The following is a 23,388-nucleotide window of genomic DNA, read 5'->3' on the forward strand; positions in this document are numbered from 1 at the left end:
AGAGCAGTGAGAAACATGAACAGGGAATCAATATAACAATCTGCAGCCCAAACATTACCAGGTTATCACACTGGTGGCAGAAAACTAATTCAAGTCCAGGTTGAAGAAGGCAGTCAGACTGCAGGGAATTGAGCAGATCATTTAACCCTTTTGATTTTTGCTCCAACAACGTTCAACATACTAACCCTCTTGAAATGGGCAAGTGGGACTTAGTCTATTGCCTAAAAAGGAAAATCTGATACCATCTTCTTTGGGGGTTGTAGCATTTCCCATCACATTGCTGATTTGGTTTCACAATGCTAGAACTATTAAGTAAGTTCTCTCCACATCAGAGAGTACTTCCTGTGGTCTAAGTAGCTAGTTTTTATTAATTGACATAAGGATGATATATTCTAGTAAGTCAGACCCTGTCAATTTTTTTTAAAAAAACAATTTAATAATTATTTGGAATACAAGAGAACTCTTATACAGATGTTAAAAGATACAAGTTAGTAGAATTACAGAGGAGGAAATTAGCAACTTAGTCTTATCAAGAGAAGTTCCATTAGAATGGCTTGGAGCTGGACCTCACGAGTCGGATTTACACAGGCAGAGAGAGAACAACTTTCTAGGAAGCATAAGTGAGTTTGAGAGGGGGAAATTTAGGATTTGTTCAGCAAAAGCATGGTACTCTGTTGGGGGTCTTATATTAAAAGATGAGGCTGCAAGGTAGATTGGAAGTGCTGGAAAGGCCTAGTATCCCATGCTAAGCAATTTATAGTTCTTCCTCTGGACCAGTATCTTTGAAACGTGTTCCTCACCAGTCTGTAAGATACCCATATTAACCCATTCCATTGAGAAATAAGTTTATATAATGCCACATGCTATATTTCTTAGAATGTCACAATGCACACTAGTGAAGTGAAGTCCCTAAAGTCCTACAGGAAATGAACTTTTGACTTTTGTTTAACCAAATGTTTCCCAATTATGTGACCACCTTCGGCCTCTTAAATACCCAGCAGATCTGTGATTCTTCAGAACACACTGGGGAAGTGATGTTTATTTAATAGCAAGTCTTCAAAAGTTTTGAAAAGAAGATTGTTAGAATTAGAGAACAGGTTTTTATTTTTGCAATTTAAGCTCAAAGAAATACAAGAACCTGACTCCTTTTGCTTCTTTTAGAGGAATTCTGTTCTGTTATCTTGAAGTGTCTTCATTTACATTGTGTATTATCTCCAAACTGCCAAATCCATTTGGAAGTAGGCAGGATAAAAATAGGTAAATTTAGATGGCCTGCTCATTCTTCTTTAGCTGTTATCATTCTTTACTCTTCCTGGTTTTCTTTAGAAATTGAATTGAATAGAGACGTGGTTCTCTCGATATGACTGCTAGATCAACTGCATGAGTATCACTTGAGGACTTGTAAGAACTACAAATTCTCAGACCCTACCCCAGAAGTTTGGAAAACCACTTGAGTGGACTAACTCAACCCGAATCCTTTGAAATGCTAGATTAAGGCTGGAAGCAGAAGCCTCTAGATTACTTTGCCCTTTATCCTTTTTAAAGATTTTATTTATTTATTTGACAGAGATAGAGACAGCCAGCGAGAGAGGGAACACAAGCAGGGGGAGTGGGAGAGGAAGAAGCAGGCTCCCAGTGGAGGAGCCTGATGTGGGGCTCGATCCCATAACGCCGGGATCACGCCCTGAGCCGAAGGCAGACGCTTAACCGCTGTGCCACCCAGGCGCCCCCCTTTATCCTTTTTAAAGTGATGATTTTAGTTCATCTTCTCACACTTACTTGTTTTTAAATTAGTATCTGAGATTTTACACAGCTCTTTGGGTCTTAGAATTAAGTCCCTAGATCTTTCTCAACAGTGGGAGCTATCTACTAATTTCTCATTTAGACTGCAGGTAGAATTCTCCAGAGATTAGGAACTTCAATCTCTTCAAAAGTTTACCTTTTTTTTTTTTAATCCCCTAATAGCTTGGCAGACATTCCTAGAAAGAAAAAAGTAGTAACATAATTTACTGGAGCTCAGAAGGGTGAATCTGTGTGTCTGTTTATTTTCAATCAAGAATGAATATTTCTCTCTCTGGAAGGAAGAGCCTTGTCCCTTTTATCAGTTATCTAATAGTAGGTATTTCCTGGTAAAATTATAACTTTATACGTTTAGTCCTCTTGTAATTTTCCTTTGCTTGGAAATATAAATGTGAAACAATGGAGAAAATTGATGAGCCCTTCACCTTTTGTGAAGGGCAAGAAAGTTGTAATAAATTCAAAACTTTCTTCTTTTCTTTTTTTTTTTTTTAAAGATTTTATTTATTTATTTGACAGAGATAGAGGCAGCCAGCGAGAGAGGGAACACAAACAGGGGGAGTGGGAGAGGAAGAAGCAGGCTCATAGCAGAGGAGCCTGATGTGGGGCTCGATCCCATAAGGCCGGGATCACGCCCTGAGCCGAAGGCAGACGCTTAACCGCTGTGCCACCCAGGCGCCCCCAAAACTTTCTTCTTATCTTCTATAGTCCTTTGGTTTAGGGGCATACAGTAGAAATTGCTTAACACAGTCTGATTCCTGTTCTTGTCGGCTTTAAAGTCCTTCTCTTCAGTAGCATATTTTTAAAAAATGGTTTGTATTTGAAAATCCTCACAGTAAATTAGAAGCTAAACTTTAAAGCATGTAAAGATAGAGGAATGTATCCAGCTAAATCGTCAGTTTTCACAAGCCTGTGATAATTATCAAGTGGAGACCTCTAAAGAAATGAATTCAGAAGATAGTTCAAACCGAAACTGATTTAGACAGTGGCCTCTCCTGACTTCCTACCCCCATCTATTAGGTAAAAATCCCTTTAAAAATATGGGAGTTGCTAAAGGCTGTAGAACACATGTACCCAGATTTTCAAGCAGTATGAAGCTATTGTCAAAGGACAAGTACAGTGTGTGTCTTACAGTTAAATCTACCAGACAGGCTGGCTGGCTGGCTGAGCAGATCTCAAGCGTGCGACGTTGAATGTTTGCTTTAAGCAAAGACATCCAGTTTCCATAGCACTATGATTTTATAGCCTAGATCAGATTATACTGTTTGTTTAGCTAACACCATTTTCCCCTCAACATGCTAAAAAAGTTGAATCAATAAATCTTGAACTTCCAGAAAAACGTTTAAAATAAGCAGGTCATACTATAGCGTGAGTTCGTACGGAAGGAGGAAGGCAGAGGCTATGCAAATGTAGTTTTAGTTAATAAGGTCTGCATATGTGAGCAAATAGGTAAGCTAAGTTAGAGTCATTTTTTATGGTTTTTTTTTTACACTTAAAACATCTAAGATGTGTGAATTCATATAGTATAGATTGTGAGAGGAAGGATGCTCGTTAAAAATAATAGTTTTTTATAAAGTTTTGGAAGCAGAAAATATATGGTCCCTCATTTTTTTAAATGCTATAAATGGGTCCATTCATAAAAGTTTTACTTACTTTCCTCAGATAGTCACATGAGCTAATACCCTCTGTGTCAAGATGTTAACTTTTCCCATGTTCAAGCAAATATTTATCATCTTAACATAAATAAAACTTTAAGCTTACCTACTAGAAAGAGGTTTTAGGTAATTTCACTTCTGTTGTCTCTGTTTCAGAGCTTTTTACTCTCATCTTTTATGATCTCTGGAATATCTCTTGATCTCTTGACTTAATTTAAATATTATGAACAATTTGAATTTATTTATTTATTTATCTATTTATTCATTTATTTATAAAGTAGGCTCCACGCTTGGTGTGGAGCCCAATGTGGGGCTTGAACTCACAATCCTGCGATCAAGGCCTGAGCTGAGACCTGTAGTTGGATGCTTAACCAACTGAGCCATAGTTTGAACATTTTTATAGCTATGGGTTTATAGTTTCTTTCTTCCTGCCCGCTCCAATTCATTTTTTTAGAGTTTGAGTGATGTACACAGAAGAATCATGACATTCACACACAGACTATGTGAGTATAGCTGTGTGGACTGTAGTTACTGGCACTGAGTAAGACACTGATTCAGGTGCCCACCTTTGATCTTGAATCTTTGGTCTTTGAAAATTTATATGTGGTTTTGGCTTCCTCTGGACCCGATTCCCTTCTGCAACATCCAGTCAGCTGAGATCTATTTCCACTTCGGATTAGTTCAGATTAATCGACTTTATTATTGCACAAAATGAAGATTATCTTAGGTATATATGCAATATAAAAAATAGAAGTTTATTCATTGAGGCATTGTTTATAACAGGAAAAAGATGAGAAACAACTGGAATACCTGTCAATAGGAACTTCTAGTGAAATCAGTTTTGGTGTTCTATACAATGGCATACTGTATAGCCACAGGTAAAGCCTCTCTATATGGTTTGATATCGGACAAAGTCCTAGAGATATTTTTGAAGAGAAAAAAAGTAAGATGCGTAACGGTATGTCAAAGAAAACTGAATAGTTTCAGACCCAAACAAACCAAACATATAAAAATAGCAGCTATTGCCTCTTGGAAGGACAGAGGGTGGAATTAGGTAGATGGAGGCTGGGAACCTTTTTCCTTTTAATTTTGTACCTTGTGTATGCATTACCTTTGTTGTAAAATTACTTTAAAAGATCATCTTGATTAAAAAAAAAGTGCTGATGGCTTAGTCTGCAAACTGAGATTATGCTATGTTTAACATATAAAGTTATTCATGTGTAAAATTAATTTTAGTCATGTATAAAATTCATTTTCACTGATTAAAAAACAATTGAAAGTAAAAGTTGGATATTACAACAAAAAAAACTTTGACTATATTGTTTGGTTTTGATTGTACAGAAGTGAGTCTTCCTTTATTATTTTGCCTTATACAGTAGATTTGCCCTGGGAAATTATTTCTAACTCCAATTTAATGGAAATTTTTTAAAGGCAAGTTTTCAGTATTCTTCAAAGCTATGACACTTTTTTTTTTAAATTGCTAATATTTTGTAACATTGGCTTCTCTTAAAGCAGAAATGCAACCTTATCAAAGTTAATAATAGTTTGTTCTTCTAAACTTAGAGCCATCTATAGTTCTAATTGAAGTTTTGCAAAAAGAGCAATTGGGATTTTTTAAAAATTCTAAACATTGTTTAAAGAAACTGAAATTCATACCTTTAAAATATTAGAAAATGTATTATTTACTGATGGAACTGTGCCCACTACAGGATGGTCCTGTCTAAAATCACCTGCTGTTCTAAATTCTTACTCAGATTTCAGGTGTTTTAAAATTACTTATATTTTATCAAGTGCAAATTTGCTTTATGAAGTAAGCTGCATGCAGTTCAAGTATAGGTAATAACTCTTGCAAAGAAATGCTTGATATTCAGAATTTGGAACAATTGGTTGGCTAGAGAAACATTAATGAACATCGCAGACTGACTTGCCTTCATAGGAATGAATTTAAAACTATTGCTTTTTCTTCGTAAATGGAAAAAGAACCTCTAATTGTCCTATATTTATATCAACCATATGTCCCAGACTTTCCAGGATAATTCCCAGTTTCATATTCTCCATCTTCTCAGACCATGTATATTGACTTTTAGTTTGGAAAATTTGTTCATTCTTCTAATATTAGAAATGTAGTTCTTTGGGACCATTTCATTTTAAGTAGAAGTTAAGAAACTCATTTCAGATCACTTGTTTTAAAGAAGGAAGATGCATTGCAAATTCTTAAAATGTGTTTTTACATCCCAGAATTACTTGAGACAGGAAATTTTCATTAAGTGGGATTTTTGTTCTATGCTTTTGTTCACAAAATGCAATCAGTGAACAAGGAACCTGGAGCAATATATGGAATGAGATGTTTCCTGTCTGTCCCACAGTGACAGGCACTGCTTCAGCAATGGAAACTGAATCTGTAGGGAACATGTCTAAGTTAAGAGATTTTGAGAAATAAGGAGCACAAAAATATATGAAAAAATGTTCAACGTCATTGGCCATCAGGGAAATGCAAAAAGAACCACAATTAGATACTGTCTCGTACTGGCTAAGAGAGCTATATCAAAAAGCTAAGTAATAATAAGTGTTGTTAAGGATATGGAGAAATTGGAACCCTCATGCAGTGGTGGTGGAAATATAAAATGTACAGTCACTTTGGAAAATATGGCAGTTCCTAAAAAGGTTAAACGGAGTTACCACATGACCCAGCAATTTTACTCCTAAGTGTATATCCAAGAGAAATGAAAACATATGTCAGCACAAAAACTTGTACTTGAATGTGCATAGCAGCATTTTTTATTATAGCCAAAAAAAAGGAACAACCCAAAGGTCAATCAACTGATAGAAAATAATAGGATATATCCATACAATATAATATTCAGAATTTAAAAAGAAATAAAGTATTGATACTTGCTACAATGTGAATGAACCTTGAAAACATTATTGTAAGTGAAAGATGCCAGTCATAAAGGACCACATATTATGTGACTCCATTTATATGAAATGTCCAGAAGAGGCAAATCCTTGGAGACAGAAAGTAGATTGATGGTTGCTTAGGGCTACGGAGAGAGGGAGGAAACAGGGAGAGACTGCTAATAGGTATGGATTTTATTTTTGGAGTGACAAAAATGTTCTAAAATCGATTGTACATGTTAAGTGGGTGAATTGTATATTATATGATTTATAGCTCAATGAAGGTGTTATTTGAAGAGGGAAGGTCTTTTGCTCACTGTTGGAGGCATTCTGTTTTATACCTTCTTTAGCAATGGCTCTCAACCAGGGACAGTTTAGCCACCCAGGGGACATTTGGCAATGGCAGGAGACATTTTTAGTTGTCACAATTGGAGGAGGGGTGCTACTGACATCTAGTGGATAGAGTCCAAGAATGTTGCTAACATCCTTCAAAGCTCAGGACAGCCCCCGCGACAAAAAAAAATTATCTGGCTCATATTGTCAATAGTGCCCAGGTTGAGAAATCCTGTTCAACTGTGTTAACTCCAGTGGTGATTGACCACAACCATGTTTTTGAAGCACTGAAAGATCATGAATTATCAAACAGGTAGATGTTTACTCTGTTCAGTTTACTAAGGGCAAGGCTACTCAGTAAGACACCCCCCCCCAAAGAAGTGGTTTATTTCTTTCTTTGGTGAAGCCCAAACTAAGTTAATTAGATCATTCAATTAACCAAAATATTTTATTCCTCAGTCATCCTGACTAGGATTTTTTATATTTTGTTGTATTTTACTGTCTTACTTTTAGCTTCTTAAAGATCGGATTTACAGAGTATAACCTCTAGTTGCAATAAAAACGGGTATAAAGAACCATACCATAGAACAGGTATAACTAAAAGCTAACTTGTCCATTTCAAAAATTATCAATCAAGTTCTAAAATAGGAATATGGCCCTAAACTAAACTAATTGGCTAGGCTTCAGTCTCCAGCCATGTTCCTTTTATTGTATGAACCTGTTTGAAATGTCTATAGACTGTTTTATTGGAAAAGGATCAGGGGCTTCATTACAGAATCCAGCATTTCAAATAAAACAGCTAACATTTATTGAATGCTTATTGCATGCTGGGTATTATGTAAGCACTGTGTGTATATTATCTTATTGAATTCTAACAAAACCTTATTAGGTAGATCCAGTTATTCCTGTTCTTCTGGAAACATCTTTCTTATAGCCATCCATCCTCCAGCTCCAGGATGCACTGGTTTTTCTGTAGATCTTACACTGTTGATATTCTGAAAGTTCCCTTCCCCATCATTTAGGGGATCCTCTTTTCTTGTCTCCCATTTTGAATCTCCTGCATCTTCCCTTAGCATGATGTACTCCTTCATTTTGGAGGAGTGTATCCTCTGTAACCTTACTAAGAACACTAGTGTCTGAACATATCTTTATTCCACCTTCATTATTAAAGAAGATATGTTGGCTGGGTATAGAATTCAATGTAGGAAGTATTTTTCTCCCACAATTTAGAAGACATTATTGTCTTGTCCTTCAGTTTTGTGTATGATTTGTTTTGTGTCTCTCCAACTCTAGAAGCTTAGAATATCTTCATCTCTGGTACTCTGAAATGGCACAATGATGTGCCTTGCTGTGCACCTTTTTTCATGCATTTTGCCTAACACTCAGTGGGACCTTTCACTTTCGGAATGCATTTGCTTGAGTTTAAGGGGAGTTTCTTAAAATGCTTCTCTGATAATTTCTTCCCTTTTCTTTTTTCTCTCTCGAGTGCCTGCTATTTAGATGTGAACTTAAATTTGTCCTGTAATTTCCTTATTTTGGGAATAAGTCTTTTCTTTTGTCTTTTAGTTCTACTTTCTGAGAAATTTCTTTAAGTCTATTTTCCAACTCTATATTAAACTTTTTATTTGAGTTATATTTTTAATTCCCAACAGAATATTTTTTGTTCTCTAAGTGCTTCTTTTTTTTTTTATAACTTCCTATTCTGTTTGACAGATGTTTCATCTCTTACCTCTGAGAATGTTAATTATAGTTTTTCTAAAGTATTTCTCCTGCAGTCTGACTTGATTCTGATTCTTCTGACTCCCTTCTTTCTGTTTGTTTGGGTTTTTTTTGGGGGGGGGTGTTAGGTCTCTTTTTCATGTTATATAGGCTTTCCTCAAATATTTAGTGGTCCTTAACGGTCCATAATGTATAAGATTCTGATGTTTATTGACTACTGACATGATGAACTGAGAAAAATGCCAATATTACTTCTATGATATTGCAAAAAAATGCATAACCTAAATTCAGCCATGAAGAAACATCACATGAACCCAAATTGATGGACATTCTATAACTAGCCATTATTCTTCAGAAGAGTCAACATGAAAGACAAAGAGACTGAGGGTATTTTCCAGATTAAAGGATATTAAGGAGACATGATAACTAAGTGCAGTGTGTGATACCGAATTAGATCCTGGAGTAAAATTAATAGGACAACTGGTGAAATTTGAGTAAGGTCTGTAGATTAGCTAACAGCGTTCCTGGTTTTCCATACAATTCAATAACAAACAAATAATCTGATTTAAAAAATGAGCAGAGGATCTGAGTAGACATTTTCCCAAGAAAACATACATATGGCCAACAGAGCCATGAAAAGATGCTCAACATTACTCATCATCAGGGAAATGCAAATGAAAACCACATCAGATATCACCGCACACCTGTCAGAATTTTCTGGCTATTATCGAAAAGACAAGAAATAATAAGTGTTGGTGAGGATGTGTTGAAAAAAGGAACACTTGTGCATTGTTAATGGGAATGTAAATTGGCACAGCCAATATGGAAAACAGTATGGAGATTCCTCAAAAAATTAAAAACAAAATTACCATATGATCCAGCAATTCCACTGCTGGGTATTTTTCCAAAGAAAATGACAACACTAACTTGAAAAGATATCTGCACCTCAGTTCCATTGTGGTGTTATTTAGCCAAACTATAGAAACAGCATAAGGGTCCATCAGTGGATGAATAGATAAAAAAGATGTGGGGTGTGTGTGTGTGTGTGTGTGTGTGTGTGTATGGTTACATATATATATATATGGTTTTATATATATATGGTATATATATACCACATACATATATATGTGTATATATATGGTTTTATATATATGTAGTATACACACACACACACACATACAATGGAATATTATTCAGCATAAAAAGAACAAAATTTTGCCATTTGCAGCAACATGGATGGACCTTGAGGTTATTATGCTAAGTGAAATAAGTCAGGCAAAGACAAATACCATATGATCTCACTTATTTGTGGAATCTTGAAAAAAATAAAAAGCCTCTTGGTTACAAGAACAAACTGGTAGTTTCCAGAGGAAGGGGGTGGGAGTGAGTGAAATGGGTAAAGGGAGTCAAAAGGTATAAACTCACAGTTATAAGATAAATTAGTCATGGGGCGCCTGGGTGGCACAGCGGTTAAGCGTCTGCCTTTGGCTCAGGGCGTGATCCCGGCGTTCTGGGATCGAGCCCCACATCAGGCTCCTCTGCTATGAGCCTGCTTCTTCCTCTCCTACTCCCCCTGCTTGTGTTCCCTCTCTCGCTGGCTGTCTCTATCTCTGTCAAATAAATAAATAAAATCTTTAAAAAAAAAAGATAAATTAGTCATGAGAGTGTAATGTACAGCATGGCGACTATAAATAATACTGTATTGCATATTTTAAAGCTACTAAGAGAGCAAAGCTTCTAAGTTCCCATCACAAGAAAAAAAAACCTGTATATATGGTAAAAGATGTTAATAAACTTATTGTAGTGATCATATTGCAGTATATGCAAATATTGATTCATCATGTTGTACACCTGAAAGTAATATAATGTATGTTTATTACACCTTAATAAAAAAATGTATGTGGATGGACACATGTAGGAAAATATCTGAAAGAAGTTTATTAAACAGTTAACCCTGCTTCACTCTGGAAACTTGGATTGGAGGGACAAGGTTTTTCACAAGTTACTTTAAATACTTTGATAAATATTATGGATGTCAGACACTGTTATGTATATAGGTTTTTATTTACAATTAAAAACTTAAGAATAAAAGGTTAAATATATAACAGTGTTACTTAAGAATAAAAGGTTAAATATATAACAGTGTTACTGTTTCCTCCTGGTTTTAATCATTGTGCTATGGTTATGTAAGTTGCTAATGTTTGGGGAAGCTGGCTACTTTTTTCTTCCAATATTTTTTCTCCTATTCTCTCTTTCCCTCCCTTCTTCTCTCTCCCCTTCCCTCTCTTTCTGGCACTCCAGTTACACATATATTAGACTGCATGAAATTTCTCCATAAGTCCTCTTTATTTTTCATATTGTATAAATTCTATTGGTGTATCTTAAAGTTCATGGAACTTTTCTCTAGTCATATGTTAAGCCCATTCAGTGATCTTTAATTCAGGTATTATATTTTTCAATCCTATGTGTATTTCAAAATATACATTTGATTCAGTTTTATAGTTTCCATTTGACTACTGAGATTCCCCCTCCATTCATTTATTATGACCTTATTTTCTTTTTAAGTCTTTGAACATCTTTATAATAGCTGCTTTAATTTCCCTGTCTGTTAATTCCAAGATCTGGCTTATCTTTTGGGCACTTTCTACTAATGACTTTTTCTCTTTTTTTTTTTTTTTTTAAAGTTTTTTTTTATTTATTTGACAGAGATAGAGACAGCCAGCGAGGGAGGGAACACAGGCAGGGGGAGTGGGAGAGGAAGAAGCAGGCTCATAGCGGAGGAGCCTGATGTGGGGCTCGATCCCATAATGCCGGGATCACACCCTGAGCCGAAGGCAGATGCTTAACAACTGCGCCACCCAGGCACCCCTAATGACTTTTTCTCCTGATACTTGATCACATTTTTCTGTTTCTTCACATGTTTAGTAATTTTTTATTGTATACTGGCCAGTGTGTGTGGTACATGATTGAGACAGTAAATATTACCATCTTTCCCTGAAAAGTGTTGACTTTTGTTCTAGCAAGTTGTTAACATAGCTGATATCCAAATGCTATCTCCCCTTAGGTGAACATCAGCTGAAATCTAGGCTCAGTGTTCCAGCTTCTGCCTTTCATATATACAGTTCAGTGATCAGCTAAGAATTTGGGTAGAGTTTATGTATAGATTTGGAGGGACTTCTGTGTCTTCTTTCCTTCAGAGATTGTCCCCCTCACTTTCTAATTAAGCTGTTAACCTCAGACTAGGTCTTCATACTCCTCAAATGAGTAAGATGTCAGATTCCTGCTTGAGTTCTAATCATACCACCATATGAACTGTGAAGTACTCTGAAGTACTATCAGGTAAAAAGTCATGGAAATATGAACCCTACGCAATAGAGTTTCTTCTTTCAGAGATCCACTCCCCTTTGGTTTCTGCTTGCCTGTGGTAACTCTATAGTGCTTCCAAATAGTTTTTTTTTATTTTTTCAGAGTATATAATTATTATCTGCAAAAGGATCAGTCTAATATACTCTATTCCGCCATTATCACAAATTGTACCATATTCCCTTTATTTTCCATTGATATTGCATAGGATTAAACAACAACAAAAAATATTTTCTACCTTTTTTGTGAATGATGGTAATAGCTCATCAATTTTTTCTAAAAACACTGAGCATATTACTAATCTTGTATTTTCTTCTTTTTCTTGTAGACAAGAGATGATTTCCTAGGTCAAGTGGATGTTCCTCTTTATCCATTACCGGTTGGTATAGATGTCTAGGATTTTAATTTTTGTGTTTGTTCTTTTTTTTCTAATAAACGCTTACAGATGCACAATCTAGTAAATTTAAACATTTGATTTGCAAAATGTCTACTGCTATTATTTCTTGAGCATATTATTTTCTGAAAACTCATCTCAATTTTCCATTTGAATTTTATTTCCAAGATTCCCTTACATGAACCCCAATAAGAAATAGAGAGCTTCTGAGGTTGGTAGACATCAGGAAAGCATGTCTGAGGAAAATCAGCTTGGCAATATTCTGCTGAATAAGCAGAATGGAGAAAGCTTCGTCTCACAGAAAGAACCTAAGATCATTTACGACAATATGGGCATGAAACTGAATGTGGAACAAGCATATAGCAACAATGAAGGAAGATAAGATTCAGGGAACATTCCATAACAAAACACTATTGGGCCAGGTTTCTGACATGGAGGTTGCGGAAAAAAAAAAAAGTAATGATAATACAGGTTGAATTTGGGAGATCAAGGTGGTGTCTCAAGTAGAAAAGGTAGGAGGAAAAGCCATTTTGTTTTGAAAAAGGATGAATTTCAATAGAAAACAGTAAAAAAGGAGGCCTAAAGTGGGCAGCTGACAGAAATAGAAAAATCAATTGTGTAGAGAAAAAGGCTGGGAGGGCTGAGAGTTACCGCATCGAGGTAACAGCAGAATCTCTCAGAATGATGGGCTCTCCAAGTAAGAGAGATGAGAGCATCAAAGGCCAGACATTGAGCCTCAGTTAGTGTGGGCCAATCGGAGGAGAAGACAGACAAGGAGAAACAGGAAAAACAAACAAGTAAAAAAATGTTATGAGAATTTAAGGAAAGAGTCCAGGACTCAATGGGTAGTTCATGCAAAATGTAAGAGAGAAGTAAAGAATAATGAAAGCAAAGGGCTGTTGAACTTGATATGAAAGAGAAGTAATACTTCTTTACTGTATCAGTCTTTTGAGATATTTATTGGCTCCCCACAGTCTTAGAGATTACAAGATTTTGATGATATATTTAATCCAGTCTCACTTTCCAGGCCATTTCCTCTTTTGTTTTCCTAGAATGGCCTCTATGCTCTAAGCACACCCACCTGCTGGCATTGTAGGTATTCCATACTCCTTTGGGGTGCCAACATCCTCTACTTTGTTTCCACTTCTTCCCTGCCTTGGCTCCACAGTGCACAGTGCAGCCTGTTTGGTACTGTGATGTGACCGCTGCAATTCCTCGGGTGCAGGAAGGTGAAAGCTCTGTCAAGCTACCAGTTATAACCATTTCATGAGCTAAAGCCACATTTTTCTCACCTCTGACTTCAGTTATGGCTTAGATCATAGTTCAAGAATATTCCTTAAAAGTACATCTTTTTGGTGTTTATAGATGTATCTTGAAAACCCACTGTTTTATTCTAGACAGAAAATCCAAGACTGGAGAGACCATATACGTTTAAGGATTTTGTTCTTCACCCAAGAAGGTCAGTAAATACAAAATAATAACATATTAATTTTTAAAATCTCATTATACATTATGGTAGCCTCTTTGGAAATTCAAAGTTTAAACCTTTGTAAATAAGCTGCTTCTTATTTTTTTAACCTTTAATGTTATTTCTGATTAAAAACGTAATATATGCACAGCACAAAAAATTCTGAAAATCCAGAAAAGTATTTTTCATGCTTCTTGGGAAAGACTTGTCCCCCTAATATTTATCAGACCAGAAGGTGGGAATTTGTTATTATTGTTTTATTATTCCTTTTATATCTTAAAGCATATGTAATTTTATCATACTATCCTTTTAAAGATCAAAAACGTTAGTTCCACCAAAAGCAATATCCAACTTGATGTGTGCAAAACCAACTTCAGGAAAACCTAACTACATCTTGCATATGTTAATAAAAAATATTTCAGAAAACTCAAACGTTTAGAGAAAATAACATGAGCAAAGACTAGAATTTAAAACCTAAATACAATGTTCATAACTCAATTTTCTAAGCTGAATTATTTGATTCTGGTTAAAATTTTTAAGCTTGAGCTGTAAATAAAACTGCTTTTGATCATCTGTACCACATAGTCAAGTAAAATCTAGTGAAACCATGTATGGATTTACTGTCAAAAAAAGTCACAGTCAGGGGCGCCCGGGTGGTGCAGTCGTTAAGCGTCTGCCTTCGGCTCAGGGCGTGATCCTGGTGTTCTGGGATCGAGCCCCACATCAGGCTCTTCTGCTGGGAGCCTGCTTCTTCCTCTCCCACACCCCCTGCTTGTGTTCCCTCTCTGCTGGCTGTCCCTGTCAAAAAAATAAATAAAATCTTTAAAAAAAAAAAGTCACAGTCAGAATAATGGAGTATATCTGTACATGTGTTCAACAATATTTGTCTTGTTTTTAAAACTAGAAGATACATTTGAAAGATATACTATGGGAACTTAGTAAAATTTTTCATTTAAAAACATTGAATTACTCTTTGTAATATAAATTACTAAAGCAAAATAAAAGGGACAGTCTCTCTTACTGTTTACTTTCTATAAAAGAAGTCATATTTAACTTCTGTAGAAGTCTTGGAATATGAATCTCTTTTCTTCCTTTAGTTTTAGACTGCTTGTAGCATCTGCATGCCAAGAATAAATAAATATTTTCTTCTCTTATTTGATTGTCCTAGTAGCCTGCTTTTCATTTGGTCAAATGCTTTCTAGGATCTTTATCTTTAAAAAATATAATTTACATCTTCTGTCTGCACTGGATATCACTGCAAGTGCAGAAAGAACTTTAAAGCAATAGAAAATGTACTGCATTCTTAGACTTTCTGAGTCCCATGAAGTACAAACCCACACGCTTATTGTCTAGTTGAAAAGATGTAAGGGGTACCTGGGTGGCTGACTGGATTTTGGCTGGGTTCATGATATCAGGGTCCTGGGATCGAGCCCTGTGTCAGGCTCCCTGCTCAGCAGGGAGTTGGCTTGTTCCTCTCCCTCTGCTCCTGTCTCCACTCTCGCTCCCTTTCTCTCTCTTTCTCTCTCTCAAATAAATAAAACCTTTAAAAAAAAAAAAAAGACATGAAACATATCACTGTAGAGAAACTCTTGTAAAAACCATTATCTGAGCAAGTTTTCTGTATACATCTGTTATAGCAACAAGTCAGTGTTCCCTCCCCCTTAAAAATGGAGACAAAAGCCACATTAATGACCTTGGAAATAAACATCAGGGATTCTACTGACCACTCAGGAAAGGTACAGTTTCCAAACTCATGAGAACTGTACAAAGAACACCTAAGAGATTAGGTGGGGTGGGGAAGGAAGTATCTCTTGACTATAGAATAAAAGATGGGATTTTTTTTTTTTTGTCAAGAAAGAATAGGGGTAATGGATTACATAGCTGATATCTGTAAAAATCACCAAAATATCTATACAGGAAGTGAGGACAAGGAAAGATTTCTTAAGTAAGTAGGATGCTAGAATTGGTGGGGGCAATACACGGATTTCAATTTTTTTAAGTATTAACACAATGGACGGCGACCTTTAGCTGGGACAACTCATTATTCAAAGAGGTGATACAAGATTCATTATGAAAATAGAGTAGATAACGTAATGTATGATAGATTCAAACAGCTGTCAAAGAAAGACAGTAGGTCTCTGACAGTCAGCAGGCCTTGCTCTCTACTTTTCTGTCAGTCTCTACAGTCTGACTACATTAGTATCCCCAAAGCATATCTCTGAGGATTCCTCTCCCTATCCCCCAAATTCTCTGGCTTCACGGTGTGTGCAAAATAAAATCGGAAGTTCTCTTGTTTCACATGGACCTCATCTCTGGATCATCCCTACCTCCTCTATGTATCCTGTAGGCCCACCAAGCCCGAGGAATGCCATTTCCTTCATTAAGCCCCGGCTTTCCCATCTGTTTCCTCATTTTTACTCTTTTCTCCACTCATATGCTTTTGCCTTCACTAAGGATCAAAATCCTCCCCAGTCTGCTGGCTCCCACTCAGATGCAACTGCTCACGCACCTTCTCCCTGATCTGTCACTCACACTTCCTTAGTATCTTATTTATTTCATAACTTTTATTTATGTTTGTTACATTTTCTCCACCACTCGCTCCTTTGCCTAGATATCTTCTGTTCTCGAGCTTATCTTTGGGTCTCCTCTAGTAGCTAGTAAGTATTCAATAAACGTATTAAACGAATGCTTTTCTTCTTAAAGTTTTGTGAATAATTATTTTCTTTTCTACAGTCACAAATCAAGAGTTAAAGGTTATCTGAGATTAAAAATGACTTACTTACCTAAAACCAGTGGCTCAGAAGAAGATAACACAGAACAGGCTGAGGAATTAGAGGTGAGATTTTATAAATATTTGGTTCAACTGAAAAGAAAATATCTCATTTCTTCTTTTGCTATACTTTGAAGAAAAAATAACTTTATTCAATGAAGTTAATGTGTGCAATAAAAATTATTTGCATGGGCCTTTGTTTATTTTACCTAAGCATTCATTAAACATTTCTTCCTTCTAAGGACATTTCTGTAGCATGAATAGCCATTATTGATGGCATTCTTAAAGGTTACCGAATAGAGAATACAGTGTTTATAAATGAAAGCATTTATTGTAATTAAGTAATTAACTCTTTCCGTTTTTTTTTTCTAAAACCATGTCCTATCCCCCACCATTAAAGTAAGAATACAATTTACTTTTTGTAAGTTAAATATATGGAAATTTTGAGAAGACTCTACTAATTAGGAACTATTTTATGAAATGTAATTCTTGTTACTTTTCCTCTCATGGTTGGGGTGAGGATGGGAGGGCTCAAAGGAAAGGAGGAAATGAGAGAGGGAAAGAATTCAAGTGATCCAATAAAAGGCCATATTTATCTGGGGCAAATAGAATTAACAATTTTCATGGATGACAGGATAAGAAGAAGCCCAAGTTAAGTATTTGGGCAGAGCTACAGACGTGGAGATTAAGTGAGGAAGAGGCAGAGAGCATGTATTCGGAATAGAATTGGATGGGGATTTGGAGGCTGGAATTCTTGGTCCCAAGCTCTGCTGCTAGTGAGCCAAGTGACCTGTGAATTTTTGAATGTCTCTGAACCATAGGCTCTTCATTTGTAGAATGACAGTATTGTACCGGATGACTTCTAGGGTTTCTCCCAGCAGAAAAATTCATGATTTGAAAAGGGGTCCCTAAAACACCTGCCTCTTGATATTCCCACTGAGGCAACATTTCCTGAAAGTACACAGCATATTGGCATCAATTTGCTTTGAAGAGTTTTCTTGTGTGTGCCCTCCTCAGCAGTCATGCCTCTTTGGCTGAGGGTCTGATTAAGCCTCCAGAAGAACTGTAAAGCTGAGGGACCTCCCCCAGCACTGGACAGTACCTCACATAACCACATACCTTGAGAAAGAAAGCTCGAGAACAAGCCATGCTTTTGCAACAGAGCTTTCTAGGAATTTTTTAAGTAGGCTCCAGCGCAGGGCTTGAACTCACAACCCTGTGATCAAGGCCTGAGCTGCGATCAAGAGTCAGACACTTAACTGACTGAGCTGCTCAGGTGCCCCTCTGGGAATTTTTTATATGCACTGATAAGATTTTACTTTATGGGAAAATCTGTAATAATAGAAGGAAAGAACATTTTTCTTTAAATCACAGAATATAGTTAGCCCTTAGTTTGGTAATCAAAAAACGTGGTATCCTCTCTTAAGTCTATATTTGCTTATTTGATTACCTTTTCTTTTTTAGTTTTTCTCTGATTTATCATATAATAATCACTTTTTAAAAATTTTAGCTATTTATCGGGTCAGAGTTTCTCCGCCTGGCATTTTGGTGCACGGGGCATCTTTCATAATGGAATTCTGTCTGAAATGAAGGATGCCTGCCACAAAGAAAGGAAATTCTTTATTTAGTAACTAAAAAAAAAAAAAAAAAAAAAAAAAAAAAAAAAGTAACAGCATTTCATTATTTCGGAAGCTGCTCCAAGTTTTGCCCACACATGCCTATCATAGGTGCCTCATTCACAGTTCAGTTGCTGTGGGTAGACTTCTTGGCTTTATTTTGTGGTCTCAGGTCTCAGTGTTTGAATTCTCAGAATGCACCTTATAATTTCAGAGATGTAAGCACGTAGGAGTTTATTTACTAAAGGCCCTCGGAATCCAAACACATGAATCTATGCTTATTTATCTTCTGTGTAGCTAATGACCAGAGAAGTCTTGTCTTTGACATTTAGTTTGTAACTGAATATGTAAAATTCTACTATTTAAGAGAAAACAGTTGTCATTTTCAAAAGACGCTCGCTCTTAGGCAACCTGTATTCCTTAGTATGTCAAAGTCTGGCTGTAATAGATTATTAACATTTGATTTTTGTACCCTTTGCAACTTTAGATTTAGTTTGTATGTATATTTGCAAGACTAACATTAATGCATGTTGTGGCTCTGAATGCTTGCGTTCTGATTCTGACTCCATTGAGTTGTCAATTACATACTAGCTTTCAACTTAGTAATTGAATAACATTCATTGATACTTAGAAAATTATTTTGTGAAGAATATTAGCTGATACATGTTTCATAGGGAGGCATTCTCTACAAAAAAAAATGAAAACTCAGTTTTTCGAAACAATATTCAGATGTACAACTGTACTTCCTAGAACTTGAAACAGGTTTTTAAAAATTAGACCTTTAATTAAGGTAGCTTTATCCCTTCTCAAGTTTACTTAGATAGCATAAATTCACTAAGGAGACCTTAAAGAGAGAAATCTTTAAGAAGATTTTAAAGAAATAATTTTGTGGTACCATTTTCCTAGCTCTCACATGTTTACAGTCCTTTACAGCAGTAACGAGGACCCTCTTATTAATAAGTTTTATTAATCTACAGAAAAATAATCAGTGACCGTATTTTTTAAAACTTGACCATTTTTCAAGAGAGTGAAATATAAAAGTTCAACGCACGTACTTTTAAAATCGAGACCAGAATAATAACATTTGATTAAGTAAATAGAAGCCTAATTTTGAAGTACGTGGATTCTACAGTATGACCGTTTAAAGGTATGGGAAGGAGAGAGAGAAGGAAAGTAAACATAGTTGGAGAGAGAAAGTAAGAGGATAAAGGAAAAGGAGAGAAATAGAACAATAAAAAAAAGAAAGCAAAATTAAATAGATGTCTGTTCCGTAGAAAAGGTAAAAAGGAAAAAAATAAAAGTAAGAAAGAAAGGGAGTGAATTTTCCAGAAGAATTCTGTCTTCCTTCCTCCATACTCGCCCTGCCCACCTCACCTTCTGTCCTGCCTCAGTCTATATCCGCTAACCCTCCCACCAGACCAGCCAGACGTCAGACTTGCTGTAGAAACCGCTGTCCTTTTCTCCAGGCTGCCAGAAAACATTCCTTTCCTTCCCAGCTCTTCTTTCTGACCCTTTCTTTTCAGAGTTAGCCTTCCAGCAGAAAAGAATCCTCTTCCACCTTCTAAGCCATCAGCTGGCTGGCACACAACGGTTCCTCAGCTCTAGATCCCCACCCAGTGCCTCGAAAGAAAGGCTGTAGATATTAAGGACATTACTTTTTTGCCTGTTGTTATGGTACCAAATAGGCTTCCCAGTTTGTCATTTTGTTTTTCCACTTTGATTTGATAGTTTTTGCCATGTACAAATTTGGGGGTTTTGTAATCAAATGTATCAGTCTTCTCCTTCATACTTAAAGGCTTCCCCAGTCTTGGAACATATTTTTTAAATCTCAAGTTTTCTTGTAATACGTGTTGGTTTTACTTTGTAGCATTTAAACGTTGCTCCATCTGTACCATCCTGGTAGAAGGTATGAGGTAGCACCCCACATAATTTTTTTTCTATTTTCCCACAGATTTGAACTGTCTTTATCATATCCTAAAGTCCTATAAATTTAAGTCTTTACGGGCTTTCTGATTCATTGTGTTGAGCCATCTGTCTGTGTGCGCATCAGTGCTCCCTCAGCTTTAATCGTGGTGTATAATATATTTTATTCAGGAGGGTTAATCACTCGTTCTTCTATTTTTAGAACTGTGCTGGTTATTCTTGCTTGTTTGTGTGTCCATTTGACCTTGAGAATTGCCTTGTCCCGCTATTTATAAAAATCTGTAATGTAGGGGTGCCAGGGTGGCTCAGTTGGTTAAGTGTCCGACTCTTGATCTCAGCCCAGTTCTTGATCTCAGGGTTGTGAGTTCAAGCCCTGTGTTGGGCTCCATGCCCAGCGTGGAGCCTACTTAAAAAAAAAAAATCTGTAATCTTGGCCACTTTATATATTAACGTGGGAAGAATTGACACGTTTGTGAGACTGAGTCTTCCTAACCAAGATCATATTATGTCTTTTCATTCGTTCAGGTCTCTTTTTATGTCTGTTTAGGAGAATTTTTAAGTTTTCTTCTCTCATTTATTTCTGCTTTCCTAGCCATATTGGTATTTAGTAGGCCCTTTTACTACTGCCTTTTCCGTTAGGAAGTTTCTTATGTCGAAGCATGCCATTAACTCTCGCTACCCTTCCAAGTAGTTCCTTACCTTAATTACCCTTGTTTAGGCTTCATCTACATACACCCCTCACTAGTATCAGAGGAAATTTCCAGGGCCTTCCTGGCACTTAAAGAAAACAAAGAAAACAAATGAAATTTTATTTGTTCAACTACTTTATGACCTGACCAAAATGCCTTTCCATGATCCAGAAAGAGAAAAGTCAGATGTGAGAATTATAATGGCTTTTCAGTTGCCAAGAGAGTTCACTGTTGCAATTATTTCAAAATCCTTTGCCTTTCCCTGTCATGCCTACACATATTTGGCCTTCATCTAGTGATTTTTTTTCAGGTCTCAGACAGTCACGAATCTACCATAATAAGGTGCTTTCTCTATGGGAAAGTCAGTGCCCAAAAGACAAAATTCTTGTCCTTCATCCAATTATATGGCTTATAATTAGAGAATAGACTAAGGTTACACGAGTTTAACAGTGTTTCTCAGTGCTGTCCATCACTGTTTGTTTATTTAAACATTTTTTCTGTCCTGGGGCACCTGGCTGCCTCAGTAGGTGGAGCGTGCGACTCTTGATCTTGGGGTTGTAAATTCAAGCCGCACGTTGGGTATAGAGACTACTAAAGAATAAAATCTTTAAAAAATTAAAATTTTTTCTGTCCTTTTTTTCCTATTAGTGTGTTTTAAAACTTTTTTGAAAAATGTTAAAAGTTTCAAGCAAAATGTAAATGTTACCATTTTGCAGAAAAAAAGTCTTCATTATCATAAAATGTTCATATTATGGTCTTAAAAGTTGACACTGTACAAATTCTTCCTTGCATAATTTCTGAAACTGGATTTGCTAATCTCTTTTTAAATTTCCTCTAGCATAATTTATAAGGTTAAAAAAAATCAGGCATAACCTTAATTGTTACCACTCTGTTTTTCAGCCTGGCTGGGTTGTTTTGGACCAACCAGATGCTGCTTGCCATTTGCAGCAGCAACAAGAACCTTCTCCTCTACCTCCAGGATGGGAAGAGAGGCAGGATATTCTTGGAAGGACCTACTATGTAAACCATGAATCTAGAAGAACACAGTGGAAAAGACCAACTCCCCAGTATGTGCTTTTGGCTTTCACATTTGTGACCTGAATACATTTTGTCCACAGATTTTCATTTCGAAGTTGTCTTAAATGGATTCATAGTAATATAGGGATCCATAAGCTGTAAAAATGTGAGGATTTTTATGGTCCAGGGCTGTAAAAATACCATCTTAACTGTCATTTTCTAAAATGATTTAATACTATCCAAAATTATTTGAGTCAGAAATGCCACCCTTCTAATTGCTTCTTTACTTTACATTATTTTATAGCCACAGAGGATATGTTTTTCTCTTTAGACTGGTTTAGAAAATCTTGGAAATTTTTTGTAGTTTGTTACTAAAATATAATAAAATGTTAATTTCTACAGCATACTATTTTTAAATATAAATTCTTATAAACTATAAAGGACTGAATAACAAGGGTCTTTTGTTAAACGCTCATTTGCCAGTCTGGTCAATGCATACACAATTTCCAATGCGCACAGATCAAGGATAGAATGACCTTTGAGGTATTCTAATGTATGTCTTCTCAGTGACATTTTTCTTTGATTATCATCAGACTGTATATGTATGAATATGCATTTACAAATGTCCCATTACTCACATTTATTATCAAACGCCCTTCCATTTCTCCTCCCTTATGGCCTTATGAAGGCTTTCTTTAGTCTTCTACTTTTTGACAGAGACTTAAAATTTTTCATATTTGTCCATTAATTTCTTATTTTTGGCTTTGGTATTTTGTGTCTGATACAGTCCAAGCACTTTCATAGGTATTTACTGTTCTCAACTCCTTCCAAAGCAAATCAGTGATCCTGGTTCTTTAAGGCACAGAGGCATCAATCTCTGTAGGGACGTGTACAGATCATAAAACTGAAGACACTATGAAATTCTACAAAATTGTCCTACTGCATGCCTCAGTATTACAGCAAGCCTGGCTTGAACAGAATCACACTTCTTTCACTATGGTTGACGTCACTTTCAGCTAGCCTAAATCAGGTATTTAGGGGGAAAAAATCTGAAGCATTCCCTTAGAACCATCTGTCAAAATTACATTTTCTTCAGCAATAGTGCAGTAAGAATTGATCTTCTGACTACCCTGGGCTTATATGGCATTAAATAAATTAACAATAATTTTGTTGTTAAATATTTGTATGAAATTCTTGCTCTGATGGTCTGGTTATAGTAAAGGCAAATAGCTTGAATAATATAATAAATGGGGTAATGGTGTTCAGTCTGATTTACTATAATGTTCCTGAACTCAGACATGTTTTTAGTATTCTCTTTTTTCAGACCAGGCTTATTTCTGTTAATGATCAAAAACAGATCCTACGTAATCTGGGATCTATTAAGTTTTTAATTACAGTGTTTCTTACATGATATTTCATTCTGCCCTCTGCATTCATGCATGGGGAACAAATACTCTTGGTTTAAGATCAATTTGGGACAACATTACTGTCTGGTTCTTGAAGCTGTATATGAAACTTCTAAAGCTTCTTTTTTATAGTCTCTCTAGAGGTATTTTAGATTTTGCTCATATCATAACATGGCAAAATAATAATATAATGAAATTATTTATGAAACTCTCAGATATTCATTTATTCAGCAAATATTTTCGAGTGCCCTTACATGTCAAACATTACCCTAGGCACGGTGACGAACTAAAATGTCAAAGTCAGACGTGTTACACATTTTCACAAAACCTTAATTGCGTGAGG

At 35.9% G+C, this 23,388-nt stretch overlaps 1 protein-coding gene across 2 annotated transcripts in view; it reads left to right on the forward strand.

Annotated features, from left to right (window-relative positions):
* The window catches only part of NEDD4 (NEDD4 E3 ubiquitin protein ligase), a 118,357-nt gene that overhangs the window by 67,318 nt on the left and 27,651 nt on the right, over nucleotides 1-23,388 (forward strand). For both annotated transcript variants that reach the window (XM_002922948.4, XM_011229546.3), the window contains 4 exons: nucleotides 12,091-12,141; nucleotides 13,554-13,615; nucleotides 16,358-16,460; nucleotides 21,523-21,689. In XM_002922948.4, the coding sequence (XP_002922994.2) occupies nucleotides 12,091-12,141; nucleotides 13,554-13,615; nucleotides 16,358-16,460; nucleotides 21,523-21,689 (383 nt within the window). The remainder of the gene's footprint in view (nucleotides 1-12,090; nucleotides 12,142-13,553; nucleotides 13,616-16,357; nucleotides 16,461-21,522; nucleotides 21,690-23,388) is intronic.

This window comes from Ailuropoda melanoleuca, chromosome 5, assembly GCF_002007445.2.
Source record: "Ailuropoda melanoleuca isolate Jingjing chromosome 5, ASM200744v2, whole genome shotgun sequence".
Lineage (NCBI taxonomy): Eukaryota > Metazoa > Chordata > Mammalia > Carnivora > Ursidae > Ailuropoda > Ailuropoda melanoleuca.